The 24,828-nt window shown below is 39.7% G+C and overlaps 1 protein-coding gene across 1 annotated transcript; it reads right to left on the minus strand.

The window, feature by feature from the left end:
- Positions 1–550: 550 nt before the first annotated feature.
- Positions 551–24,616, minus strand: cdh10a (cadherin 10, type 2a (T2-cadherin)). Its single transcript, XM_083525695.1, has 12 exons — positions 24,231–24,616; positions 18,390–18,735; positions 13,057–13,351; positions 7,948–8,067; positions 5,831–5,998; positions 5,437–5,624; positions 4,374–4,627; positions 3,175–3,311; positions 2,952–3,073; positions 2,292–2,400; positions 1,922–2,173; positions 551–1,500 (listed from the first exon to the last, which is right to left on the minus strand). Exons 2-12 carry the CDS (start codon positions 18,582–18,584, stop codon positions 1,007–1,009), a joined length of 2,334 nt encoding a protein of 777 aa, XP_083381821.1. The 5' UTR covers positions 18,585–18,735; positions 24,231–24,616; the 3' UTR covers positions 551–1,006.
- Positions 24,617–24,828: the final 212 nt, after the last annotated feature.

Below are 24,828 nucleotides of genomic sequence, written 5' to 3' on the forward strand. Positions count from 1 at the left end.
ACTCTGGCGTTCCTGTTGATTACTGATTGCAGAAATGAAGCGAAATCAAGCAAACTCTACAAAACCCAGAGGATCTCGCAATTATCCAAAACCACCGCAGATTTTCCGCAGAACCCGACCGAGACGAGTGTTGGGACCGTTTTCTTTTTATAGATTAGAGAACATCGTGGTTCTTGGGTCATAATTGAATACAACATTCATGGTAAAGTACTAAAAATGAGTATTTGACTTTATTTTATTTACAGTTCTGATTTACTGAATAATAAATTTGTTTTTTATTTTAACTTTTTTAACAATTTTTATTTCGGTGTTAAACGGTTTGTATATGAGCAGATATAAGTGTAAATAACATGCCTCTTCATCTGTTCTGTTTCTCAACTCATCAGATTTATTACTAATTCTCTAAAAACTGCTATTATTTATTTGCTATAATTATTCATTCGGGTCTTGAACTAACAACCTTCTGCTGATCAGATGAGTGTAAAACACATGAGGCTCAAACTGCTGGTCAATAAAATGTTGCACAAATATTTACAGAAAACCACAAAGATCCATTTGTATTTTTTATTAAAATATATTCATTAAAAAATATGGATATAAAACACAACAACATTCAGAAACAAGCCTGTGTGTGTGTGTGTGTGTGTGTGTGTGTGCAGCGTTTCCACAACACTGCTGATCTGATCAGTGAGTTTTTTTATGCACAGTTTTGCAAATGACGAGAGTAAAACCTTTCACACAAGTGAATGAAGTTGAGGTCAAATGTTCGTTTCGTTTTGTTTTTTTCTTTGTTGCTAATGAACAAACGGCATCGACAAAATCACTAAACACTCGTCTCATTGGCACAAAAACCATCACAGGACCATGAACAAAAAAAAGAAAAGGATTTTTTTAGCAAAAAATTGAAAGTTAGAAGTCTGAGAGTCAGTAGAAAATCCACCAGGAGTTCCCGAGAGTTCCCGCTTAGTCCGTACCGGTATACGTACGTGACTCTGCGTGGAATCGTTTAGCTATTCGATGTCGGCTCTTTCAGCATGTACAGATCGGCTAGCTTTTTAAACTCGGGCCCCCAGGTGCCAAGGAAGTCGTACTCATGATCTCCTTCGTTAGCCGATGACTCGAGCGAGCTCAGGGACTCGGCGATGGAACCGTTGCCTTCGTAGGCGTAAGTGGCCAGAGAGTCGTAAGGAGGAGCGGAGGGGTCGGCGTCCGTCTCCTTCAGCCTGCTGATCAGGAAGTCTCTGAGGTCACTGCACTCGTTAGTGGGCGAACGTGAGCGGTACGGGAACAGGACGTCCGGGATGATGTCACGCCTCAGCTGGTTGCTTTCCTCCATGGCTTCCGGGTGGCGCAGCGCTCCGATGTCGAACGCCTGCGTGTCCTCCTCACCTCCACCCTCATCGTTGTAGCTCACCACGTTGTCCCTCACGTCCTCTTTGGAGATGATCAGAGGCTCTTTGCGCCGTTGCTTCCTCAGGGCCGAGAACAAAACCACGATCACTGGGATGAAAAAAGAGATTTACGAAAATTTGCCCAATTCCTTTGTAAAGCATGAAAGCACATGAATGAAAGCAGAAAGGTTACATTTTGACAGTGTTTTACATTTTTGATATCAAGTTTTGAAACATTTAGAAAGCTATGTTGTTCGCTTACTTACAATTATGCTGTATTTAATTATTTCCCAATAACAGAACAACCTGATGTGCTTTATAGACTAAAGAATAGCAATGGTGTACTTTGTATCTGTTTATAGTTACATAAATGTTAAATAAATGCCACCTCACATCATCAGTGGGGCGAATCAATGTGAATGAGCTGTGACTATAGAAGCGACATTCCTTTGACCTTTGTCAGATATGAGAACTGAACTGTGCTGTAAAGGTTTCTGAGTGCTGCATGAATATTATATTTAAAAGCGTACTGAGCAGAATGACGATGCACAGCAGGATGGCCACCAGGGCGGCGGTGCTGAGCCGAGCCGAGAGCAGCAGAGCGTCCACGCTGCAGGATCGCAGGTTTCCCGTGCTGTCACAGCCGCACACTCGGACCGTCAGAGTACTGGTGCTGCTCTGGATGGGATAATCGCTGTCTGAGATCACCACCGGCAGGTAGTACGTGCTCATCTCCTGCCTGTTAAAGCCACTCCGCCTGGTCAGGATCCTCGCTGTGTTATCTGGAATATTTCAAACACCCAGTGATGAATCTCCAGGGTTCCAGTCCAAGGACAAGGCAGAAGAGACAAGAAAAAAAAGACATTATGGTTTCTGCATACTGAATAGACTTAGATTCACCTTCGTTGTCAAAGATGGTAAAGTTCGGATTGCTGGAGCTTAAACTGAAGACAAACTTGTGTCCAACCAAAGGCTCGTCCGTGTCGATGGCACTGATGGTTTGGATCATCTGGAAATAAAACGACTTTTTGGTCACAATTGTGCACAAATAAATATTATTGAATTAATTCTGTAGATAAAAATCTAAATATATAAAAACATTTTGTATTGTAGTTAACAAAAAGTTTTTAGCATAAATATATACATTAATTAATCAATTAAGCACCAAATAATCACTCTTAATCAGTCTCATTAAAAGGGGGTGTGGCTTATGTGCTTGTCAATTGTAGGAAATCATGACAATGTGCAGATTTCAATGATCTGGATCTAACAGCCTGTAAAAAAATAGGCGTGGCTATTGTGATTGTCAATCTTAATTAAGGAGGTGGGGCTTCTATATAGTTCCAGTATAAGAGGCGTGGCTTTAGTGATTTTAAAGGTGGCGTGGCCTTTGTACCTGTATGTCTGTTTAAAAAGGTAGTATGGAGTTTGTACCTGTCAATCAAATAAAAGAAAGTATGGCCTTTCCTGAGGTCTTTTTTTTCATTATTATTATATTGTGTTTTTCACTTTGGAACAAAAATGTAAACACTTGTTTAGTAAAAACAAAATGTGGGCTACCTGCCCAGCTCTGACATTCTCACACACGAACGTCTCGTAAAACATGGCGAACTCGGGCGCGTTATCGTTCACATCCAGCACCTTGATCAGCACGGGAACTCGGCTTCTCTGACGAGGATTGTCTGAAAAGTTGAAGAAAGAAGCATGATTGTGTGAAGAAAAAAAAAACTATTCTTCAGCTTCGTGATGTAAATGTTCTCTCTACTCCCGAGAGTGAACTTACTGATTTCGCTGGCGAGCACGGAGATGTTGTGCCACTTCGACACCTCTCTGTCGAGAGACTTCAGGGTTGTAATGGAGCCATTTCTGGGGTCGATGTGAAAGAGTCTGTCGGGATCCGTGTGCTCATCTATTGCAAACCTGTGAACAATTGTTAGGCTGAAATTACTCTGGTGTCTGCCTTGTGCTTTTATATTTTATGTAGGAGTATTGATGTGATAATGGAACCCTATTCAGCGCCGCCGCTCGAATCTGACTCATTTTACTTCTTTAAACCGCATGTGTGGAGACGAAACTCTGAAAAAAAACTCTAATTTGAATGATGCTCTAACGTTTAATACAAGAAAGAACTGTGTGCATTTCAACTGTCAGTCATTTTTATCTCAGAAAATGTTATTGTATTTCCTTTCTGGCTCTATCTAATTATAACTTTTGCACAATTTTAACTAACATTTTAATAATAAACTTCTGCGAGAAAAAAACTAAAACTAAAGTTACAGCTCTTCCTCTGTCTGATCCCAAACTCAACTTCTATCATAATTGTAAAATCATCAACAATATCAGTGATTTTTTTTTTGTCTGATTATTATCTGTACAAGTCCATGTGAATAAGCCGTTACTATTAAAACTACACTGTACTGACAGAAGTATTTGGACACCTGACTTTTCTATCCATATGTGGTTCTTCGACAAACGGTTAGCAGAAGATTGAAAGCATGTGGTTTTAAAGGACCTCCTTGGATGCATTTCCATTCTTTTGAAAAACAAACCCAAACATGTTCCAGCATGACAACGCTCCTGTGCACAAAGCCATCTTTAGTAAGATCTGGTATACATGGATTAGAGTGAAAGATCTCCTGCTATAAATCTATGAATTATATAGAACACCTTTTGGGATGGATGTGAACGCTGACTGCACCCCAGGCCTCCTCACCTTCTTACCTACATCACTACACTGACTTTACTAACACCCTTGTGGATGAACGACTCACAAATCCCCATAAAATGTAGTGGAACATCTTCCCAGAAGAGTGGAGATTATTATAACCACAAAAAGGCAATACATGTGGAAAGAAATGTTCAGATGAAGCACAAACCAATCTTATGGTTACTTCAATTTAGTGTACACATGGTGTATAATCGAATAATATAAGTTTTCTAGATGAATTAAAAACGATATAAATGTAAAAATCATCTCCATACTGCACAGGGTAATCAGTGGCGTCAGGATCCCAGGCTGTAACCGTCCCGATGATGCTTCCCTTCGGCGTGTCCTCATTGACCTCCACAACAAAATGCGGCCGACTGAACACCGGGGGCTCGTCCACGTCCTTCGCCGTCACTTTAACGATAGCCGTGTCTGAGAACGGACCCAGATGGAGGAAACTGGGGTCCGTGTGTGTGTTACTCACTTCCACCTTAATGGTGTACACACGCCTGCTCTCGTAATCCAGTTTCTGAAAGAACAGAGAGAAAAAGAATGCATTATTCATTGACTTCTACTTTTTTTTTTTTTATTAAAGAGAAGGTCTAGGTAAGGTCAAGCGTTCTTTCGGATTGGTCAGAAGGTGCTAATTCATTTTCTGGAACAACTTCAAATAACATATAGCAAAAAAAGAAAAATACCCAATGAAATAGCTTTAACTACCTTCATACCATCATGTTCACTTCACATCATCGTATTGGCTTTTTTTTGTTAACAAAAGCATGAAATCGAGCGGTTTATACCTGAAATAAAATCTGTATCATTCTGGGGTGGAAATTGTTTATTTATTTATCTATTTATTGGTTTATTTTTTATACTAAACAGTTTTGAAAAACCTCTAATGTATATAATAAACCAAAATGTAAAAATATATCAGCATTTAGTTTTTTACAGTATTGTATATATATATATATATTTATAAAATAATACCAACTATTCAATTAACACCAAACTTTCAGAGTTTGTATAAAAAGCTGTTTATGAAAGAAATCGATTTAATGCATGTTTATTTGTATTGTATTGTAATTATGGAAACTGTGGTGAGGAAAAAACTCCCTGAGATGGGAAGAGGAGGAAACCTTTGGAGGAACCAGACTCAAAAGGGAACCTCAACTACGTCCTCGACACCGACTGTCCATTTATTACAGTTCCATCATTACTGAGGTGTGCAGTGACACTGTGTTCCTGAGCACATTGTAGCAGACTGTTGATATAAATTACAGTCTGAATCCCTCCAAATCATGAACATGATGACTGGATGAAGCTCGATCACAGATTTACCTTTTTGACAACGATGATTCCCTCTTGCATTATCTCATCAGTAATGATATCGAGCGAGTCTTTTCCGTCCCCTTCCACAATCCTGTACTTCATCTCGGCGTTCTCTCCCTCGTCCCCGTCGTTGGCTTTAATCCGACCCACCGTGGAGCCAATTTCCGCCGACTCGTAAGTGCTCAAATGGTATGAGCCTGAATGATATCAGAAGTGCAATTAGTTGTGTGTAATAGTGAGCTTGTGGATGCAATAAAAATGATTAGACTAAGTTATATGGCCTGGATGTAATATATATGGATGAGCTTGTTATTCTAATTGGATGATGCTTTCATTGTCGATTCATTTGTCAGGGACTTGAGTTAAGTCTGTTCTTCTGTTAAATATGCTTGAAATGTCTTACTGTAGGCGAAGCGAGGTGGGCTGTCATTAACATCTGTGAGGGTCACATTGACCACAGTGGTTCCAGACAGACCCCCCATCTGGCCTGCCATGTCTTTAGCCTGAATGACCACCTGGTAGTCCTTACGCACCTCCCTGTCCATGCTGGAAAGAGCTATTCTCACAATTCCTGCACAACAAAACACACACATTACTCTGAGTGTGATTGTTCTGAGTGTGATTACTCTGGTTGTGACTGATTAGATTGTGATTGCTCAGAGTGTGATAGCTCTCGTTGTTATTGCTCTGGTTATGATTGCTCTTAGTGTGATTGTTCTGTGTGTGATTGCTCTTAGTGTGATTGCTCTCTCAGTGTGACCAATGGACCGACCTCAAGTTCATACCAGAGATCTTCCAAAACTATGCTTATTGTAGTCATTTTAAGAGCTCACAACCTGGACTACTACTTCACCATTACTGGAAATTTCTTTATCAGTCCACATTCTGTCTAGTTTCTTGTTTACCAATTATATTTCATTCCTATTTTATAAGTTAAATTAGTCAGATGTACAGATGTCAGTGACAGATTGTACAATGAGATGTTTAAGGTAGGATTCTGGCAAACGACAGCAAATATTAAACATTAAACAATTAACTTCTGTTTTCCTCACAGGTGGACCAGGAACACACCTGCTTGTTCATTATTACTTATGGTGAGGTTTGTTTCCTTTCTGTAGTTTTTCAATTATGAACTAGTGAATTTATGACCTTGAGACATTCCTGTACCAGTTCACCAGAACTCCCTTGGATAGAGTTTTCTAGTTATTTTAGTTCCTCATTTAACTGCTGAAATTCAATCTATGAAATCTATCAGATATATTAAAGACTTGCTTGATTGATTTAGTGATTTATCACAACCCTGTGTTCCATCGCCACTGGAACTACCTTCATGTTGTTTTATTTCTTTTTTACCACCTATGTTCTCTCTCTCTCTAAATCTCTAGATTTCAGATTGTGTCTTTTACATAATGGATGTTGATTTGTTTAAAGTCTACTTTGTGGTTGATTTTTCTAGGTATCACAAACCCTTAAAATGTTCCATCAAAACTTGGGTTTAGTTTTAACATCTACATTCTTTCTAGTTTCTCATTTAATCAACTATTTTTGAGGTTTCCTTATTGTGTCATCAATAGGATTAACTATATCTAACAACAAAGCTATTTGAGTGGTTTGTTTCTCACAAAGGTTCCATTTATTTGGACCAAACAATTTTTCCAAACTCTTTCAATTACTTACACTTCTCAGTAAACGCACCTCAGGGATTTTTCACATTGTGCAGCTCTGTTTTGATTGAAATAGTCATGCAAAGTACAACCCAAGTGGACCAGCAGAGTCTTTTCCACTTCCTCTAGTGCCTTTTATTTAGACTTGGATTCATTGCGCCGGATGCTGTATCCACCAAACCTCATTACATCCAAGTACCGCTGTATATCTGAGTTTTTATTTTCCACGGTAGTTTTTAAGCCCTTATATTTCCAACTTGTGTGCACTCAAGCAAGTAATTCTAGCAGAATAGCACCAAGTACTGCTGTAAATACCTCACATTTATTATTCAAGGTACACACCACACCAGAATTACTACATACTTAAAAATTAAAAGTCATTTTTTGTGCAATGAAGAAAAAAACTAAAGTATAATCATAAGTGAATGTCTAAGGCAGAATTTGTCTGTCTATATAAAGACTGCCGTGTCGCAATGTCTTTGGAAAATGGAGCAGTGGCAGGGAGGGGCACCATATTGCAGTACCCCCATGGGGTAAAATGTCTTCGTAATGGACATAACGGGAACACTCAGCAAACGTGAACGAAGGGTCCAGGGGAATTTTTGTGCATTTACAGGAGTATAAATAAAAAATGACAAAAAAATATACATAGCCTAGCAGGCCTGTGTCAATATTTAAATGCGGTCTGGTTTTAAATAATGCCTTTCAAACGCAATATGTTATTTGCAGCACGGAGCATACAAATTCAAACCCATGCTGTGATCTGCAGGCCTCATTTAATTTACATAGACATCAATCTTTTCAAAGGAACAAAACCTGGAAATGACAGTTGTAACCATATGTTGAAAGGACACACCTGTCTCTGGTTCCACAGAGAAGTACGGCTGCCCTTGTAGTATACTGTAGACGAGCTTGGCACTGTTCCCGTATGAAGCGTCGTCTGCGTCTGTCGCGTTGACTTCTATCACGAAGGTCCCTGAGAATAACAGGACAAGATTGACCATCAGTGGGGTCACATGTTTACGTAGATATTTTGCCAGTTTGGCATCGATTATATTCAGTTCAATTCAATTAAATGTTTTTTTTATAGCACTTTTAACAATGAACATTGTCTCCAAGCAGCTTTACAGAATGTAAGAAAAAAATATTGATATATTTTTTTTTATAATTATTTTGAAATGTATGTGTATTTATCCCTGATGAGCAAGCCTAGAGAGACTATAGCAAAGGAAAATCTTCCTTAGATGGTAGGTGGAAGAAACCTTGAGAAGAACCAGACAGGAAGAAACGAGGAATATGTTGTTAAAAAATAAAGATCTCCTCAACAACTTAGTTAAAGTGTAGATTTACATTTGTGACATTTAGCAGACGGTCTTATCGAGAGATACTCTCTCATTTATACAACTGAGCAGTTGGGGGTTAAGGGCCGTGCTAAACGACGCAGCAGAGGTGCTGGGATATGAACCCATGACCTACAGAAGTCCAACATTTTAACTACCGAGCCCAACCCACCCTACCACAATTGAAATTTTCCATTAAGGGTTCCTGTTTGGAAATATTTCAAGTTCTTCAGCTATTTTACTGGAAGCAACTCACCTACTAGTTTGTGTGAATTCTTTCTACTATCTTTCCCAAGATATTTATCAGGTTGCCACTGTCATAGTTTGAGGAGAAATGCTTATGTATGTAGCACTGATACGTACCTTCTCGGTTTAATCATGAAGGTCTGCATATGTATTTTACTGTTAATTAACTTTGGATATATTTTATTGCACATTTTGGTGTCTTGTTGCCTGATTGATGTCTCCAGGCCTCAAGTAAGGACACTGAACAAGAACACGTTAGCTGAGAATTTAAACAGTTGTTAGTTCTTTATCAGGAAACAGTTCCTGTTCAAAAAAATGAACTTGAAGAACCCTCTATTGCAAAAAAATGAGGAGTTCTTAGCTTGCTGAAAAGATTCTGTTGATTGACACTGGAGACTCCTTTCATTGATATTGAATTTAAAAAAATAAAGAAATAAAATTCAACAAAGACACATTTTTCAATTGTTTATGTGACCTGCCACTGTATAATTCCCTGTGAAAGAGCTGTTACTATGGAAACCATAACGTATTAGTCCAAGTGAATTTATATAAAACCTGTGATTTGCAGCTACACTTTTGACAAAACTCAGAATCTGGAATTCAGCAGGGCTGTGGTAGAATAACAGAGGAAACAGCGATGTTAGCTTGTGCGTTTTTCTTTCTTTCTTTTTTTTGTAATTGGACTTCCTGCTAGCCTCCGGTAATAAATGATGGATAGAGGAAATTAGCCTGTGACCTACAGACCGAGTGAACAAGTGACTTTGTGCTAACATTATGTTCTTTAGGTAAGAGTCATCCCTCTGAACATGAGCTCTTACGCTGCCGTTAGAGCAAAGTGTCGGCTGATTAATCTCATGATAAAGACCCCGGACAGACAAATCCTGTTCTTGAGGATTGGGACGGTCCCGGTACAGCAAGCATCAGCAGCTTCAGCTTCAGCAGCAGCAGCAGCAGTGCTCATGAATATGTATAATCTACTGCATATCTGAGTCATTTTCTCTGAGTTCTGTGTCACCACAAGAACATCCCTCCTGATTGTGTGACAAGTCGGTGATAAAGACGGAATTGAAATGAGATGTAAAGTGGACGATGTGATAAAAAATGCAAATGGACTTATCCAAGCTTCATATAGAACGGAAAGGTCAATGTCCTTTTTTTACCTGCACCTACTTTTGCATTCATTAGCACTATATAATACATTTATTCTAGACTACCTTCACAAGCACAGCATTAACTCTTAAATACGACATGCTCATGCTGCACTGAAACGAACACATCTGCACATCACAGACGTACCTGAGCTCAGCCTCGCTAATCAACTTTATAGAATGTTCTTCTCTCAGTGGGTGTGGTTTAAAGTCATCAATAGGTATCTGGGTGTGGCTTTAAAACTTCCTTCACATGCTATACCTGGTCTTGCTGTTCAGCTAATGCAATTTTTTGAATATTATTAGCATGTTTTTCAGATTTGCTAGCTGGTTGATATGAGCTAACCTGACAGAATTTCTTTAAAGGACATTTATAACGTACATTCGTAAATGTTCGTAAAACCTTTTGCATTCCTAGCTAGATGGCTAGCATGAGCTAACCTGACAGAATTTCTGTGAGAAATTTTTACATACCTTCATAAATGTTTGTAGACCTTTTGCATTACAAGCTAGATGGCTGACTTAAGCTAACCTGATTTCAGCAAGGAATTCAGAATTGTTCACAAATACCCTGAATTTCTAGCTCGCTGGTTAATCTGACAGGATTTTGGTAAGAAATTTAAAGCTACAATAATCAATGTAACTTATGTAATAAAAAAAAAAAAGTTGTTGCTATATTTTTCATCATTATTTTTGCTTAGACTTTTTAGCTAAGCTACAGGATTTCTGTGAAGAATTCTGTGTTAGATTTGAGAACGCTTCTATGTTTAAACAATAACTAAATAAATTCTGAATGAGGCCGATACTTACGCTAAGAGATACTAAGCATTGATCAGTCTGTGGTCTTTAGTTTATGGTCACCTTGTTTAGTTTTTAACCAGAATTACTACAGCTACCTAATACACTTTCCAGCTACAGGAAAATTCTGCTAAATTCTCTCAACGACCGGGTTTTTTCCCACTACAGGGTCATGGAAGAGTTGCTTCTTGATTGCAAGAGCATTTCAGGGAAATTGTGTATACATACATGGTTTTTGTGCATTTTTTTCTTTAAGAGCTACAATCTAAATTTAAATACAGTGCCATTTGATACATACACACTTTATATATATATATATATATATATATATATATATATATATATATATATATATATACACACACACAAGTTTGGAGACCCCTGCATTGTGCTGTCATTAAAATCCGGAATTACAAAACACACATACACACAAAAACACACCTCGAACATTAGACAAGAATTAACTGAAGTGTAAAAATGTAGTTTAAGATCATATTTCCTCCCTAAACTGTTCTAAGTATTATGTAATGTGAGAAGTTTAGGTTTAATTTAAAGATAATATTTGCCATCTCACTTCCCTGCTATTTTCTTTTATGGAGACCGTAGGATACTCTTACATGTCGTTGGCCTCCCACGGTGCAGTTTAATGTTTCCGCACACTATGACAACTTCGTTTTGGATATCATCACACCCACCTACTGCTTCCAGGCCAGAAATAGAAATGCAATCCGCAGTACAGCAGTTATCAGTTTAGCATTAGTTTTGGTGCATTGCGTCATGCTGCTAATGCGATATCTCATCTTTGAGGAAGTAAAAAAATAATAATCACGGATGGTTCGGAAATGTAATGCAAAAGCAATTTTTTTTAAAACTGCTCAGTTGGAGTTATTTTCCTTTCTGTCTCGCAGACTCCCACTAAAGATGTAGACCTACTTCATCACTTTGCCCTCTCCTTTACTCTTACTGCTTTGACATCAACACACTCTGATGATCGAAGGAGCTTCAGTTCTGCCCCCATCACCAGAAGGTTGCAAGTTCAATTCCCAGGACTAACAGACTATGAGGCACTTGTAGGACCTTCAGCAAAACCTTTAAACTTTAATTTCTTAGCTGGAAATAGTTTTGGACTATAAGTAGATTTTAAACAAATATTGTAATTATAATAAATTATACGTGTTGTGCTCACAGGTTAGACATTTTTACTACACAACAGTGTATTGTTTACATTGTGAACAAACAAATTATGTTTACGATTTTCATTCACTCAAACTTAACCACTGTCCCCCTCAATCCTGGCTGATAATGACTCTTCAATGGTCAATGTTTTTTGGTAAATGTTTTTAAATCAGGTAATGTTGAAATTCTTCAGCCACCACGAGTGAATCATTATACTATAAAATGAGCGCATAAATAAAAACCTGTGATTGAATCAACACTTTCTGACCAATAAGAATTTAGAGTTGTAACAATTAAAAAAATTGCAAATGAAAATCATCAATGATTGCTTTTGTGGGTGTTAAACTGGCCATGGCAAATTACAGATTACATAAATAAAATGTGTTAAACTATAAAACAAAGTTATATTATATAGGGAAAGTAAGTGTGATTTCAAGTAATATCACATTATTTTCTATGTATCTATCTAATATATATCTTTGAATATATAATACCCAAAGATTACTGTGGTAGGCTACGTCTGATTAGGCTTTAATTACATGATTACCTTAGTACCCAAGCTAGCTACCTGGTTTTTATGAGCTTTTCTAACATAGACCTAAAGGTATACTGCAGGGCGAAGTGTTGAATCCTCTGCCATTTAATCCTGTTGAACCCCTGGCTAAAATTTAGTTTAGCAAATTCAGATTGATAAGTTATAGCCCTGTAGATGGAACTGATTGTTTTAAGGCACGATGAAGTGTCCCCATTAATTATCTCCCTGATTTCCATTCCGATTTGCTCCAGCAGTGAACGATTGGAACTTTCTGAGGCATTGCATTAAGAAAAAAAATGCTTGTGGGCATGCTGTTATGTATAAATATGACACAGCAGAGCTGTAACAGGCTTTCAATTTCGTGCCTTGGTTGCATCACCACTCAACTGTGGCTCAATTTCCAGAAACAAAATAGGTACATACATCCCTATGCGCACAGGAGAAGTAAAACTGGTTACCAAGAGAGAAAAGGCTAAAAGAAATAAAAAAGAATTGCTCCCGTATCACACTTCAACATTTCCTGACATTCTTCATGCTCCAGCGGCTTGTCGGAAAAATAAAAGTCTGAATAAAACCAAAGGCATCGAGCCATCCTTGACCTTAAAGGCTCTCGGACGACAGATTCACAGAGGCATCACGCCTGAGAGCAATCTCCCAGCGTGACATTAAACACGCCACAGGAAAACAAGAAAACAAGTGGAACTGGATATGCGCTCCCTCACCGACGTCAGACATCTCGGGGACGCTGGCGCTGTAGACGGCCTGTGTGAACTTGGGCTCGTTGTCGTTGATGTCGTGAATCTTGACAATAAACTCTGTGGCTGGTTCCAGAGGAAGACCAGTGTATTTGTTGAAGGCCTGTGCTTGTAGTGTATACAATGATTTTTCTTCTCTGTCGAGTCTCTGAGTGGCATGGAGATCACCTGATTTTTCATCTATGCGGAAAATTGTGCCTGCTCCTTCTCCGGAGAGGACGTAGCGCGCTGTGCCATCTCCTCTATCCTTATCCGAGCGAAGCTGGAAGAACAGGGAAAGACAGGGGTGTTACTTATTTCTGACCACTCTGGGACACAATAATACCCACACTGGATCACAGTGATGACCACTCCAGATTACTTTGACTCCCACACTGGATCGCATTAACGCCTTATTTTATTTATACTGAATTTCATCTGGGATGCTATTATTGCAAACACTGGATCACACTGACATGAACCCTGGATCACATTGACACCCACAGTGGATCAAACTGATGCCCACAGTGTATCATAGTGATGCACTTATTGGATTAAACTGACTACCACCTGAAATGCTATTGATGCCTAAACAGTATCATACTGACTCCTATACTAGATCATATTTACCTTTACACTGGATCACATTCACTCCTACACTGTATCATATTTACTCCTACACTGGGTAATATTCACTCATACACTGGATTATATTCACTCCTATACGGGATCAAATTCACTCCCAGACTGGATCATATTCACTCCTGCACTGGATCATATTCACTTCTGCACTGGATCATAATCACTCCTACACTGTATCATATTCACTCCTACACTGGATCACATTCACTCCTACACTGGATCATATTTACTCCTACACTGGGTAATATTCACTCATACACTGGATTATATTCACTCCTATACGGGATCAAATTCACTCCTACACTGGGTCATAATCACTCCTACACTGGATCATATTCACTCCCGCACTAGATCACATTGACGCCCACACTGGATCACACTGACTACACACTAGATCACATTGACGCCCACACTGGATTACACTGACTCCACACTAGATCACATTGACGCCCACACTGGATCACACTGACTCCACACTAGATCACATTGACGCCCACACTGGATCACACTGACTCCACACTAGATCACATTGACGCCCACACTGGATCACCCTGACTCCACACTAGATCACATTGACGCCCACACTGGGACACATTTAACTCGTACATTAGGACACACTGACTCCCACACTTGGACATATTTCTTTTCACCATGTTTTGAACACACTGTGTGTTGGTTTTGAAAATGTTAATTTCATGTTGTTTTAGTGGTTTTTGTCCCACTGATGGATTCTCAGCCAAGAATTGCAGCTTATCAGCAAAAGCTTTCAGAAAGGAAGCTCTCCAGGGACAAAAGCAGCTAATAAGCACCACAGAGAGAGTTTTCAGAGCACACGCCTTCGGGACTTATTCCATTAAACACTAATGAGGCTTTTAGTCCGTTTTGATTTAGGTTTTTTCCCCTTTCTCTCCCTCACCCTGTGTATCCTTTAGCTGCATTACTATTTGTAATAGAACTGAAAAGATCTGGATTTCTGCGTTTTCTCTCTCTGCACCAACATTGCTTATTAGATGAGTTAAACTGAGATTTTTTTCATCTGTGCTTTTTTTAGCATCATGACTCGATGATTAGAGATGAAAAAGCTCATCAGATTCATGTTTAATTAATGCACGATAAACAAGTCCTCTGCTAAAATTTACTCTTCAGGAATGCGCTTAATAGTAACTTTTGCAAGATGGTGGCTTGCAGACAGTAAATATTATATACGGAATTCTCACCGGGTACCTGTTTCTCCACTGGAAAAGTCTCATTCTCCCTCTACGAAGCACCACATTCTCTTCACTGATGCGTGATCAAATTTTCGCTCGTGGGTGTTTGACATGAATAGTTGCCAAGGCGAAATTGGTGCCAAAACCTCTGCTGTGCTACAGAAATGTTACACTCTACATGCTGACAGATTTGTGTGTGTAGTTTTATACATTTGAGCTCTTAACATTTCTTTCTGCATTTTGTGACGCTGAGACCACAAGCATGGAAAAGCATCAATGCAATACGCAAGTAACCATGAGATCAGCATAAATCCAGCGCAGACTCGTTACTGGAAATTCCTGCTTTTGGCTTTAGTATGCAGTCAGTCATGACCTGAGGGGGTTTATCTCTAATAGGTGTAATATCAACACCTTTAAATACTGAGAATAATAGACATAGAAGCCACGCCTCCTTTACCTAACCAAATACAGTAACAAAAAGGAACAAAAGCCACACTTCCTATACTGAGACAGACAGAAAGGCCATGCCTCCATCACTAAGGCTACAGTTACACTAATCCCGATAAAAACGTTCTGTGTCCACACTTTTGTTTTCAATCATTTCCCAAAAGTTGCACGTCCACGATAAAACATCTGAAAATGTTCACGTCCCTGTACTGAGCCTGAGCAAAACGTAATGCAGAAAAACGTTAAAGACGTGTCATTTCTGACTGCCGTTTATTTACTTTCCGGCTCTTTTTTAAATCTGTTCTGTCTGCCTTGTTTTCTAAACCTTTGCAAAAGATATCCATATCAAAAATCTTTTTTTAATTTCCATTTTGTTTATTTTTGTATTGATCATTGACAAATCAGGTCCGAAACGTCTTTGGGAAAGTTCTGTGTATTGAGAACTGGGTTCTGCACATGTTTGGATGTATTGCTTGGGCTCTGAAATCTGATAGCCACAGTGATTGTGGGCACTACATAACATGTCTGTGAGATACTAAATTAAGGTCCATGAGCTAAATTAAAGTCATGAAATTGTAATATATGCACCGGATTTATCTCAATGTTCTCCTCTGTTATCTTTTTTAATTGAGTTGTCAAGTTCATATTTAATTTATAATGTTGTTATATCACGACATCATGCGTGACTTAATGCTGCTCCTGACTAGATATCGATCGAAATAACTCAGCCGAGTGAACAAAGTAATAGACAACAAAACTAAGCAATTAGAGGTTGTAAAATGAAGCATGTGAATATCCATTCTTTTACAGTTTGTATGTAAGATCTATCTGTAATGCGTTTCTGTATCATGTGTATCTCATCATACTTCATGTTTATATAAATGAGCATTTTCTAAAACAATATTGTTACTATAGTAACTGCTTTTTTCTAAGAGCTGTGACAGATGCTCCACATCTCGCTACACACAAAGAGTTGAACCTTGAACATTGGATGAGCCACAAGAACAAAAGACAACATCAGGGTCTTGGGTTTCCTATTCTATTTTCTTTCAGAACAGGAATGGAACCTGATGTGTCTTTTTCTCGCCAAGCCCATCCACCTTAACGCTTTGATATGTTGTGCGTTCTGAGATGTTTGTCAGCGCAACACGGTTGCAAAGGGTGATTTATTTTAGTTACTATAGAGACACATCAGGCTGGTCTGGTCATTCTCTTCTCATTTTGCTTATTAGGTGTTGTAGTCCGCAGACCTTCATAATATAAAAGACCTAATATCCATCTTATTAGGTGTTGTAGCTCACATTGTTTTCTAAAGCAACCAGCCCATCTGACACCAACAACTACGCCACTGTAAAGTTTCAGATATTTTCTCCTTTCTGATGTTTGATGTGAACATTACCTGAAGCTCTTGATCTGTATATACATAGTTGTTAGTGTTTTATGCACCTGATTTAAAAACTGGCATGAATATATGGCTGTACACGTTTTTCTAATCTACTGCATGATGAGTGCATACGTTTTCTAAAAGTGAAGATTTGTTCGTTTCAAATTTATCGGAGTTTGTCCAGTGCCGAAGCTTTGGAACCGCCAGAAGTCTGGCAGAAACTTGAGGAGGAATAAAACATGTAAAAAGGAAAGTGTTCAATGTGGATAAAAATCTATTGCAGTATGAAATCTTTAACTACATTACTGCGATCCCCATTTTAAAAATGAATCCAGAAAGCAGATTATCTTCAAAGTACGTCGCACGCTGTTCGATTTTGCATTAGCATATTACATTCTTCAAGTCTGAATGTTATATGCTAACTTTGCTGATGCTAGCAAATAAAGACGATGCTAATTGACATTTAAGACTCACCCGATTAGCCTTTTAATTAACTGAAAGTGGGACTTCAATCAAGCAAAAGCAGGGGTTATATGCTAACATGACCGGCGCTGTTAGCATTCATTCTTTGCTAACCAGATTATAAGGTTTTTTAATTAGATTAGTGAATTTAATTAGATTTAAACAGACAAAATTAGTTTTTTTTTAATGAGGTGGTCATTTGGAAGGCTGGGCATTGAAATGTACAGTAGCGTAGCCTGCTCAGAATAGCCATGTTACCCTTTCTAGCACAACAAAAACCTGTGAAATAGACGAGTGTTGACCTGAAAATCTCCCTGCCTCTGTTTGGATGCCTCTGTCTGTCTCTCTCTCTCTCTCTCTCTCTCTCTCTCTCTCTCTCTCTCTCTCTCTCTCGCTCTTTCTCTCTCTCATTCTTCTAACTGTTGCATTCAATTGCAACAGGAAAAGTTGCATTATATTTTTAGCGTAGCAAATTATACATTGTGATCACGCCATGTCAGGAACAGAGAACGTGCTGATGAGTGCTGGTGTGGGCTCCTCTTTCATGGTTAATGTGGCATAAATTTGGCATCGCCTCTGAATTGCAGCTTGATGAATTGCAAATCCTCCTTTCACACGGGCGCTGCAGATGGGTAGGAAGTCAACGGATAAAAAAAGAGAGAGAGAGAGCGGGAGCATCGAGAAAGAGAATGAAATAGCCTGTAATTGTCGATTCCTGTCAGGTCCCTCGCGAGTCACTTTGTCCTAGAAATGAGAACAGTAAAACCAGCACAACGTTTGCTACAAAATATTCTCCTTCTATCAAACGCCCACCCCTCGGCCCACGTCTGCTTTCCCTCTTCACCCCTTTTTCCCTTTCTCCTTTTAGCTCGTCTTTGAATATTCATGCATCTGCGACTGTGTAATTCGCATTTCCTCGGCTTTATTTTTTCCTGCTTTGATAACGGACTCACTATGGCACCCGTATTTAAATATTATGTCATGCCACATAAACCTCAAAAGAGATTTTTCATTCCTTTACATTTCCTCCCTCGAGGCCTTGTTTGGAAGTCAATTCTAATTTAAGTAGAAGCCTTTAGGGGGGTAGGAGGGGGTGGATGGATGTTGGGGCTAGTGGGGTGATGGAGATAAAAATGGGGATGGGGGATGGAGGATTCACAGACAGTGGCGTCTCTCACCTTGCCCACGTACTGATAGTTGCTTCCTGTGTATTCCTCCGACAGGAAGAATTGTCTCCACATCCAGTCACGCTTGGACCTGTGTAGCACTCGTCCGTCCGGCTGCTGCAGGCGGATAACCATCCCCTGATTCCTCACAGCCAAAACCAGGGGGAGGAGGGAAACCAGCGCAAACAGCCAGAAGAAGGGATTCATCGCTCGGCTGTTTCCAATTTATTCTCGAGCTTGGGTTTGATCCCAGATGAATAATCTAATAAGGAAGGCGGTGCTGAATGGAGAAAGATCTAAACGCTTGGATCAGCAACTCTGGCATCGTAGATGGTGGCTTTGATCTTCCTTTGAATCCCTGGAAAAATGAGAAAGCGGAAAAAAAGTGAGCGCAAGTGAGTTTGCATGCCAACTTCCTGTCACAGAGGAGAAACGTGTTTAATGCATTACCAGGCTTTTGATAGGAAATGAAAACTTAATATATTTTTATCACAAGATTCATCCATCATTCGAACAGAGATGGAACTCAAAATGAATGTAAAAGCTTTATAATACTGTTATTATTATGCAGCTCTGGCATCGTCGAGTTCCACTAGATGGAAAAATCATTATTTAGCTAACAACAATGTCCTGGTTCGTTTGGTTCCTCTGATACCGCAGCAGACAAAGTTAATTCATATTCTCATTGATGCTACAGCAGCTATAAATGATCCTACAATGACCTCGCAGCATCTCATGTCACTGAGGAACCTCAAGGTGAAAGCAACTTCACAATATCAGTGTGAGGGATACGACCTGAGCTTTTTTTTACTGGAACTATACGATTCTTCATACAAACCTGAAATTTACAGCTACACTCCTGTCAAGAGCTTCTAGAGAAGAATCCACTCAATCTGACCAATCACAATCCAGAAAACAAGAAACATTCCCTGTTCATGAGAGAGCAGAATAGCCGGACTAGATTCTGGGGAGTCTGTTAAAACTTTGGTCAGCAGAAAAGCCCTCCAGAAAAAACAGACTTAGGAGTGGAACCTGATGTGTTCTTCTGCTGTTGTAGCTCATGTAAAGGTTCAGTATTTTGTGTATGAGGTTCTAGAACAAGAATCAACACCAATCAGAATTCAACTGGATCCACTCGTGATCACACCACCGAGTCTGCTCACGGTGAACGTTATTGGATAAAAAATCTAGATAATGACTCTACTCCATTATCTGGATCTGGAGGTTTTGTAGGAACAGGTGTGATGATCTCCAACATCCAGAATGACACCATTACAGATGCCTGATTGCACAAGTCACTTTTCTCATTGTTGAATCCTTTTTTTTTCCCAAAACGTTCTCATCCTCATTATGTGTGGGAGCTATCGATCGATATGACATCGTCTCCCTCGTGCCAGCGCCAGCGCTAACAATGAATAATCCGGCAAAACAAGGGCTGCAACTCAATAAAGCGCTGCAACAAATCTTATTCACGGAGCATCGGGCCGTCCTGCTTTTCACAATGTCAGATCTGTTTACGCTCGCCGGTTTTTCATGCCCGGATTAAGCTGCAGAAAGTAAAGCGCAGGTGCATCAATGCACAAGGGTGCACCAAAGGCCGCTCATATAACCCGATCGATACGCTCGACTTTGATTAAGTGTAGCGGCGCGTCTGGGGTCGGATTCAAATCCCTCTCAGCTTGTTGCCTCGTGTAGTAATTGCCTTTAGCTGAAAGGCACGCGTTTGTTTGTTTCTTCGGCTTTTTGACTGACAGGATGCTTTCACTCGACTTGGAGGAAACAGCAACTTAAATCAGGTTCTAAGGTTCTTTCAGGTTCCTTCTCCACCGCAGTCTTTTTCCTGGTTCACATCCAGGTTTTTCCACACGTGAATGGCAGGGTTATATTTCGAACACGTCTCATGCTACAGCCTGAAATTGCACGCGTGGAGAAAATGCAGTTGTCGCTGTTTGAAAACATAATCACGCTTGGAATCATGAAATCACATGTACACGCATGAACCGCGCTGTCGAACCTTCACACGTAAAAATAAATCCATCGTGTGACGATCACGTAGGAGGACAACGAGGTCGTGTTGTCTAGGATCACGTGTAATCACTTGAAATCTCAGAGCGGGAACGGTGTATTACTAGAAAACAAACGAAACATGATAAAAAGGGGTGATGAGCAAATCGTGTAGAAATCACACGCGGAAATTAATGAATAATTCAAAAATGATTGTGATTAATGTGTAAAAAAATCATATGGAAATAGATGAATTATTTACAATAAACAAAAATTAAATAAATAATTAAATTAAATAAATGTAAATTTTTGTAAAAACAAAAATCCCCAAAACCTCAATGATCAATGACATGACAGCTGTATGATAGATTCTGATTATATGACAGATGATATATTGCAATTATATAATAAATAAATGATGTTTTTTTTTATAATAAATGCATGTTATATTGTAATTATATAAAAGATGTAAGATGTAGGATTATATGATTGTCGTGTGTAAAAAAAAACACGAAAAAATAAATCGTGTAAAAATCATATGAACAGAAATGAATCACTTACAATCACGTGAAGCAAAATGATTCGTGAGTCATTTAGGATTGATTATATAACAGATGTATGACATAATTCTATAGTAGATGTATGTTATATTGTAATTCTATAATAAATGTATGTTATATTGTAATTCTATAGTATATGTATGCACACTACACGTGAAACATGTCTGGACACTAAATCTATGTGTAAAGCTTGTATGAATTTTCTGTAAATCTGCTCTACAGGTCATTCAGGTGCCCTTAATCAGGGTAAATAAACGAGGGTTTGCAAAAATTGATTGAGGGCTGTAGAAGGGTCACATTACAGCATAAAAATATCTTTTTATTATGGGTTCAACATAACCCTGAGGCTCAGAGACCAACAGGAGTGTGTGTGTACTCGGGAGTTTTTTGGATGTGGCGTCTCGTAGCAACGGCTGCTCTCTACTGCAGGATGAAGAAAAATAAATAAATAAAATAAAATAACACCAGAGTCTCAACACATTTGTCATAATCACAGAGCAGTGTGGCTTCCAGCCTTCTCCCAACGCCGAGCAGAAACAGACCTGCACCCTCATCCCCGCCACGACGTGTCTGTCTGCAAAGATTCCCAACAGCACGGCCAATTGGGAAGTAAGTGTTGTGTTTAAAATGAAGGACAGAATAATCGCGGCCCTTCCAAAAAAAAAAAAAAAAAAGACGGCGCGAGATTGCTTTGGTAATTGAAAAGCCGAGCAAGTCCGCTAATGGCTTTCTGTAGAGCGCAAATGCTTCTTGCACGTAATCCTGCCTCGGCTTCCGATGTTAATCTCCTCCAGGCCCTCAGGCTTCATGTGTGTGTTTGAGTGTGTGTGTGTGTGTGTGTGTGTGTGTGTGTGTGAGTTTAAGTGTGTGAAAGAAAATCGACTCCCTTTTTAACAATTAAAACGACTTCCACAGTTCTTCTTCTTCTTCGTATTATTATGATCGAGCGTTCCAATTAGAGATGTAACAATAAAACACCGGACGTGGATGATGTCATAGACCTGTAACGTTTCTGGAAGGAATAGAGAGGAAGAAAGTGAGAAAGAGAGAGAGAAAGAAAGAGAGAAAGAAAGAAAGAAAAAAAGAGATGGATAGAAAGAAAGAAAGAAGTTACAACTGTTGATCTTTACTGAGGATTGTGAGCTAAGGGTTTCAGATATAAAATAGATATATTTAAATATAAAACAATTATTATTATATTCATATTTATATGTGTGTGTGTGTGTGTGTGTGTGTGTGTGTGTGTGTGTGTGTGTGTGTGTGTATATATAATTAGCAAAAAATGAATGAAATTATGAAAGTGTGTATAGAGTGACAAAATTTACAGCAAAAAACTAAATGAATATAAGGTTGGGAGGTCTTGGAGATGAAAATGGCATTTCCGTTTTTGACCACATGGTGGAGCCCCGGAGCTTTTCTACACCTCTTTCTTTCTCTCTCTCGGTATCTCTCTCTTCATCCAACTCTTACTTTGGACAATTTTCACAGCTGCCGTCTCCTCTGTAATATTAATGCCCTGTCGTCCTTGTTTTGAAACTTTGATACAGATCAAATCTCTGGCTCCATGATTTGCTGGCCGGAGGTTCAGGCTTTGATACATCCAGGTTCACAGGCGATCATCAAGGCGCTCGTGTGAGCTGTGCCTTATTAGAGACGGCACTTCCTGTGATTTCATTACGCTGCCTGGAATTAACCGAGGTTTTTTTTGTCCTCTGCGGTGGTCTTACGGAGTCGTTAGCATTAATGCACCCTGAATCGGCTGCTTGGTATCACGAGTGCTGCCTGTTTTTATTTGCATACTTTAGATATACTATGTGCGGTGCAGCAGCAGCAGTAGTGCAGTCCCTCCATCTCCCCGGACGATTCTTTTCCTGGTTTTCCGAGCCGTGTTTAACTACCAGGCCGTGTAAGAAAAAGACGGGACGTGTGCACATGCCAGGACGGAGGCATCCGTGTTATTATATCCTCTACAATAAATAAATTGATTGTCTCTGACTTTTATCTCATTATGAGGCAAATTGCATCCACGCTAATCCTCTGTTCATAGGAAATAGAAAGAGGGAGAGAGAGAGAAGAATGAATGCGACCCGTAATTGCGAGTGCAAATGCGAGTCTCATAATTCATGTCTGCGTGGAAAGGCAATTATACATGTGGCACCGACTCGGAGGAAATGCGCACTTTCATTTGCGCCAAACAGCCGTGCCATTATGCGTCCGGCTCAGATGTATAAATCTCTCCCTCTCTCTTTCTCTCAGTTCATCTGAGAGCCAAATGTAAATGTCACACCAGACCTGGACCTAACCATCAGAGGGGTTTTATCTCAACCAGTACATGTTGTTGATTTGTTTTCCTGATGCTATCTTCAGAAGTCCCGCAGTGATCTCCAGCACCCGGGCTTTCCTCAGATCCAGACGACATTTCAGGAGATATTGTTTCATTGTGTGTTGCGTTCAAGCTGCGAATTGTAAACGCATGTGGAATATGTATGATGGATGATACACGACGTCTGGATCATACCTGATGAAGCCCTGTCTTTACCTCGTTTAAAAAGTCAAGCTCTCATTTTTTTTGTTTAACAGGACCCAAGATACAACTCTGAGGGACTCACAGAGAGAATGACCGTGTGTGTGTGTGTGTGTGTGTGTGAGTGTGGGTTTGACGCATCAAAGTAATATTAATGTGCATAAAACAGGTCCCCGGTCACACACACACACACACACACACACACACACACACACACACACACACACACACACACACACACACACACACACACACACACTTTCAGCAATGAAGAGATAAAGCAACAGGAGTGGAACAGCTTAACAAACACTTCATTCATCCTTCACATCCAGAAGCACACGCTCATCATTCACCGCCTCACCACACACTTCATATCATTTAATCCTGGAGCCTTTTGTTGCAAAATACTGAGGTCTTAGAAATGCACGAGATTATATCTTAACCATCATCATCCTCATCATCATCCTCATCTTGATCATCACAACACGGCAGTGAAGCAGGCTCTGGTAGAACTTGTTCAGAAGTGAGATTATTGATCATATGCGGATATTTGTGCTGATATCAGTCATATTATATTCCATCCTGAGATCCTGACTTCTATTCTTTTCTATTCTATTCTATTGCAGCAAATTGACAGGAAACAAACCTTCCCTCATTCATATGCATGCTCTTATAATAAATCTGCTCCTTTCATACTGATGCTTGTTGCACAGGAGGATTATAAAAAGAATAGAAAAAAAAATCAAATAAAACAAAGCTTCTTACCTCAGTCGGAGCTTCTCTCGCTCTTGGGCTTGTGTCGTTCTCATTGAAGTGCGGCAGTGGCTCCTGTCTTCGCCTCTTGGCAGTGTTCAGACTCCGAGACTGGCTACAGTTGTGCAGAAGACTCCAGCTGCCTACCTCTCCCTCTCTCTCCCTCTCTCTCTCTCCTTCTCTCTCTCTCTCCCTCTCTCTCCCTCTCTCTCTCTCCTTCTCTCTCTCTCTCTCTCTCTCTCCTTCTCTCTCTCCTTCTCTCTCTCTCTCTCTCTCCTTCTCTCTCTCTCTCTCTCTCTCTCTCTCTCTCTCTCTCTCTCTCTCTCTCTCTCAACCCTTTCTGATGCTTTTTTCTCTCGCTCTGCTAGACAAGGATGCAGTTTGCAAACGCTGGGTGGGGGGGGGGGCTGCTGCTGATTGGCTGCCATTCATAAGGCAGTGGTGGTGTTGGGGGGGTAGGATGGGGGTTGTGAAGGGAGTGAGGGGGTATTAGTGATGCTGCCAGTTGATTGAGGGATCAGTAATAAGAACACAGATATGAAATTGTCGCTAAATCTGAGCGCAGTAAAGGTGTGAGGTGTAACAGACAGCGTGTGGTGCAGAGACACGA

Source organism: Silurus aristotelis, assembly GCF_946808225.1.
Source record: "Silurus aristotelis genome assembly, chromosome: 22".
Taxonomy (NCBI): Eukaryota; Metazoa; Chordata; class Actinopteri; order Siluriformes; family Siluridae; genus Silurus; species Silurus aristotelis.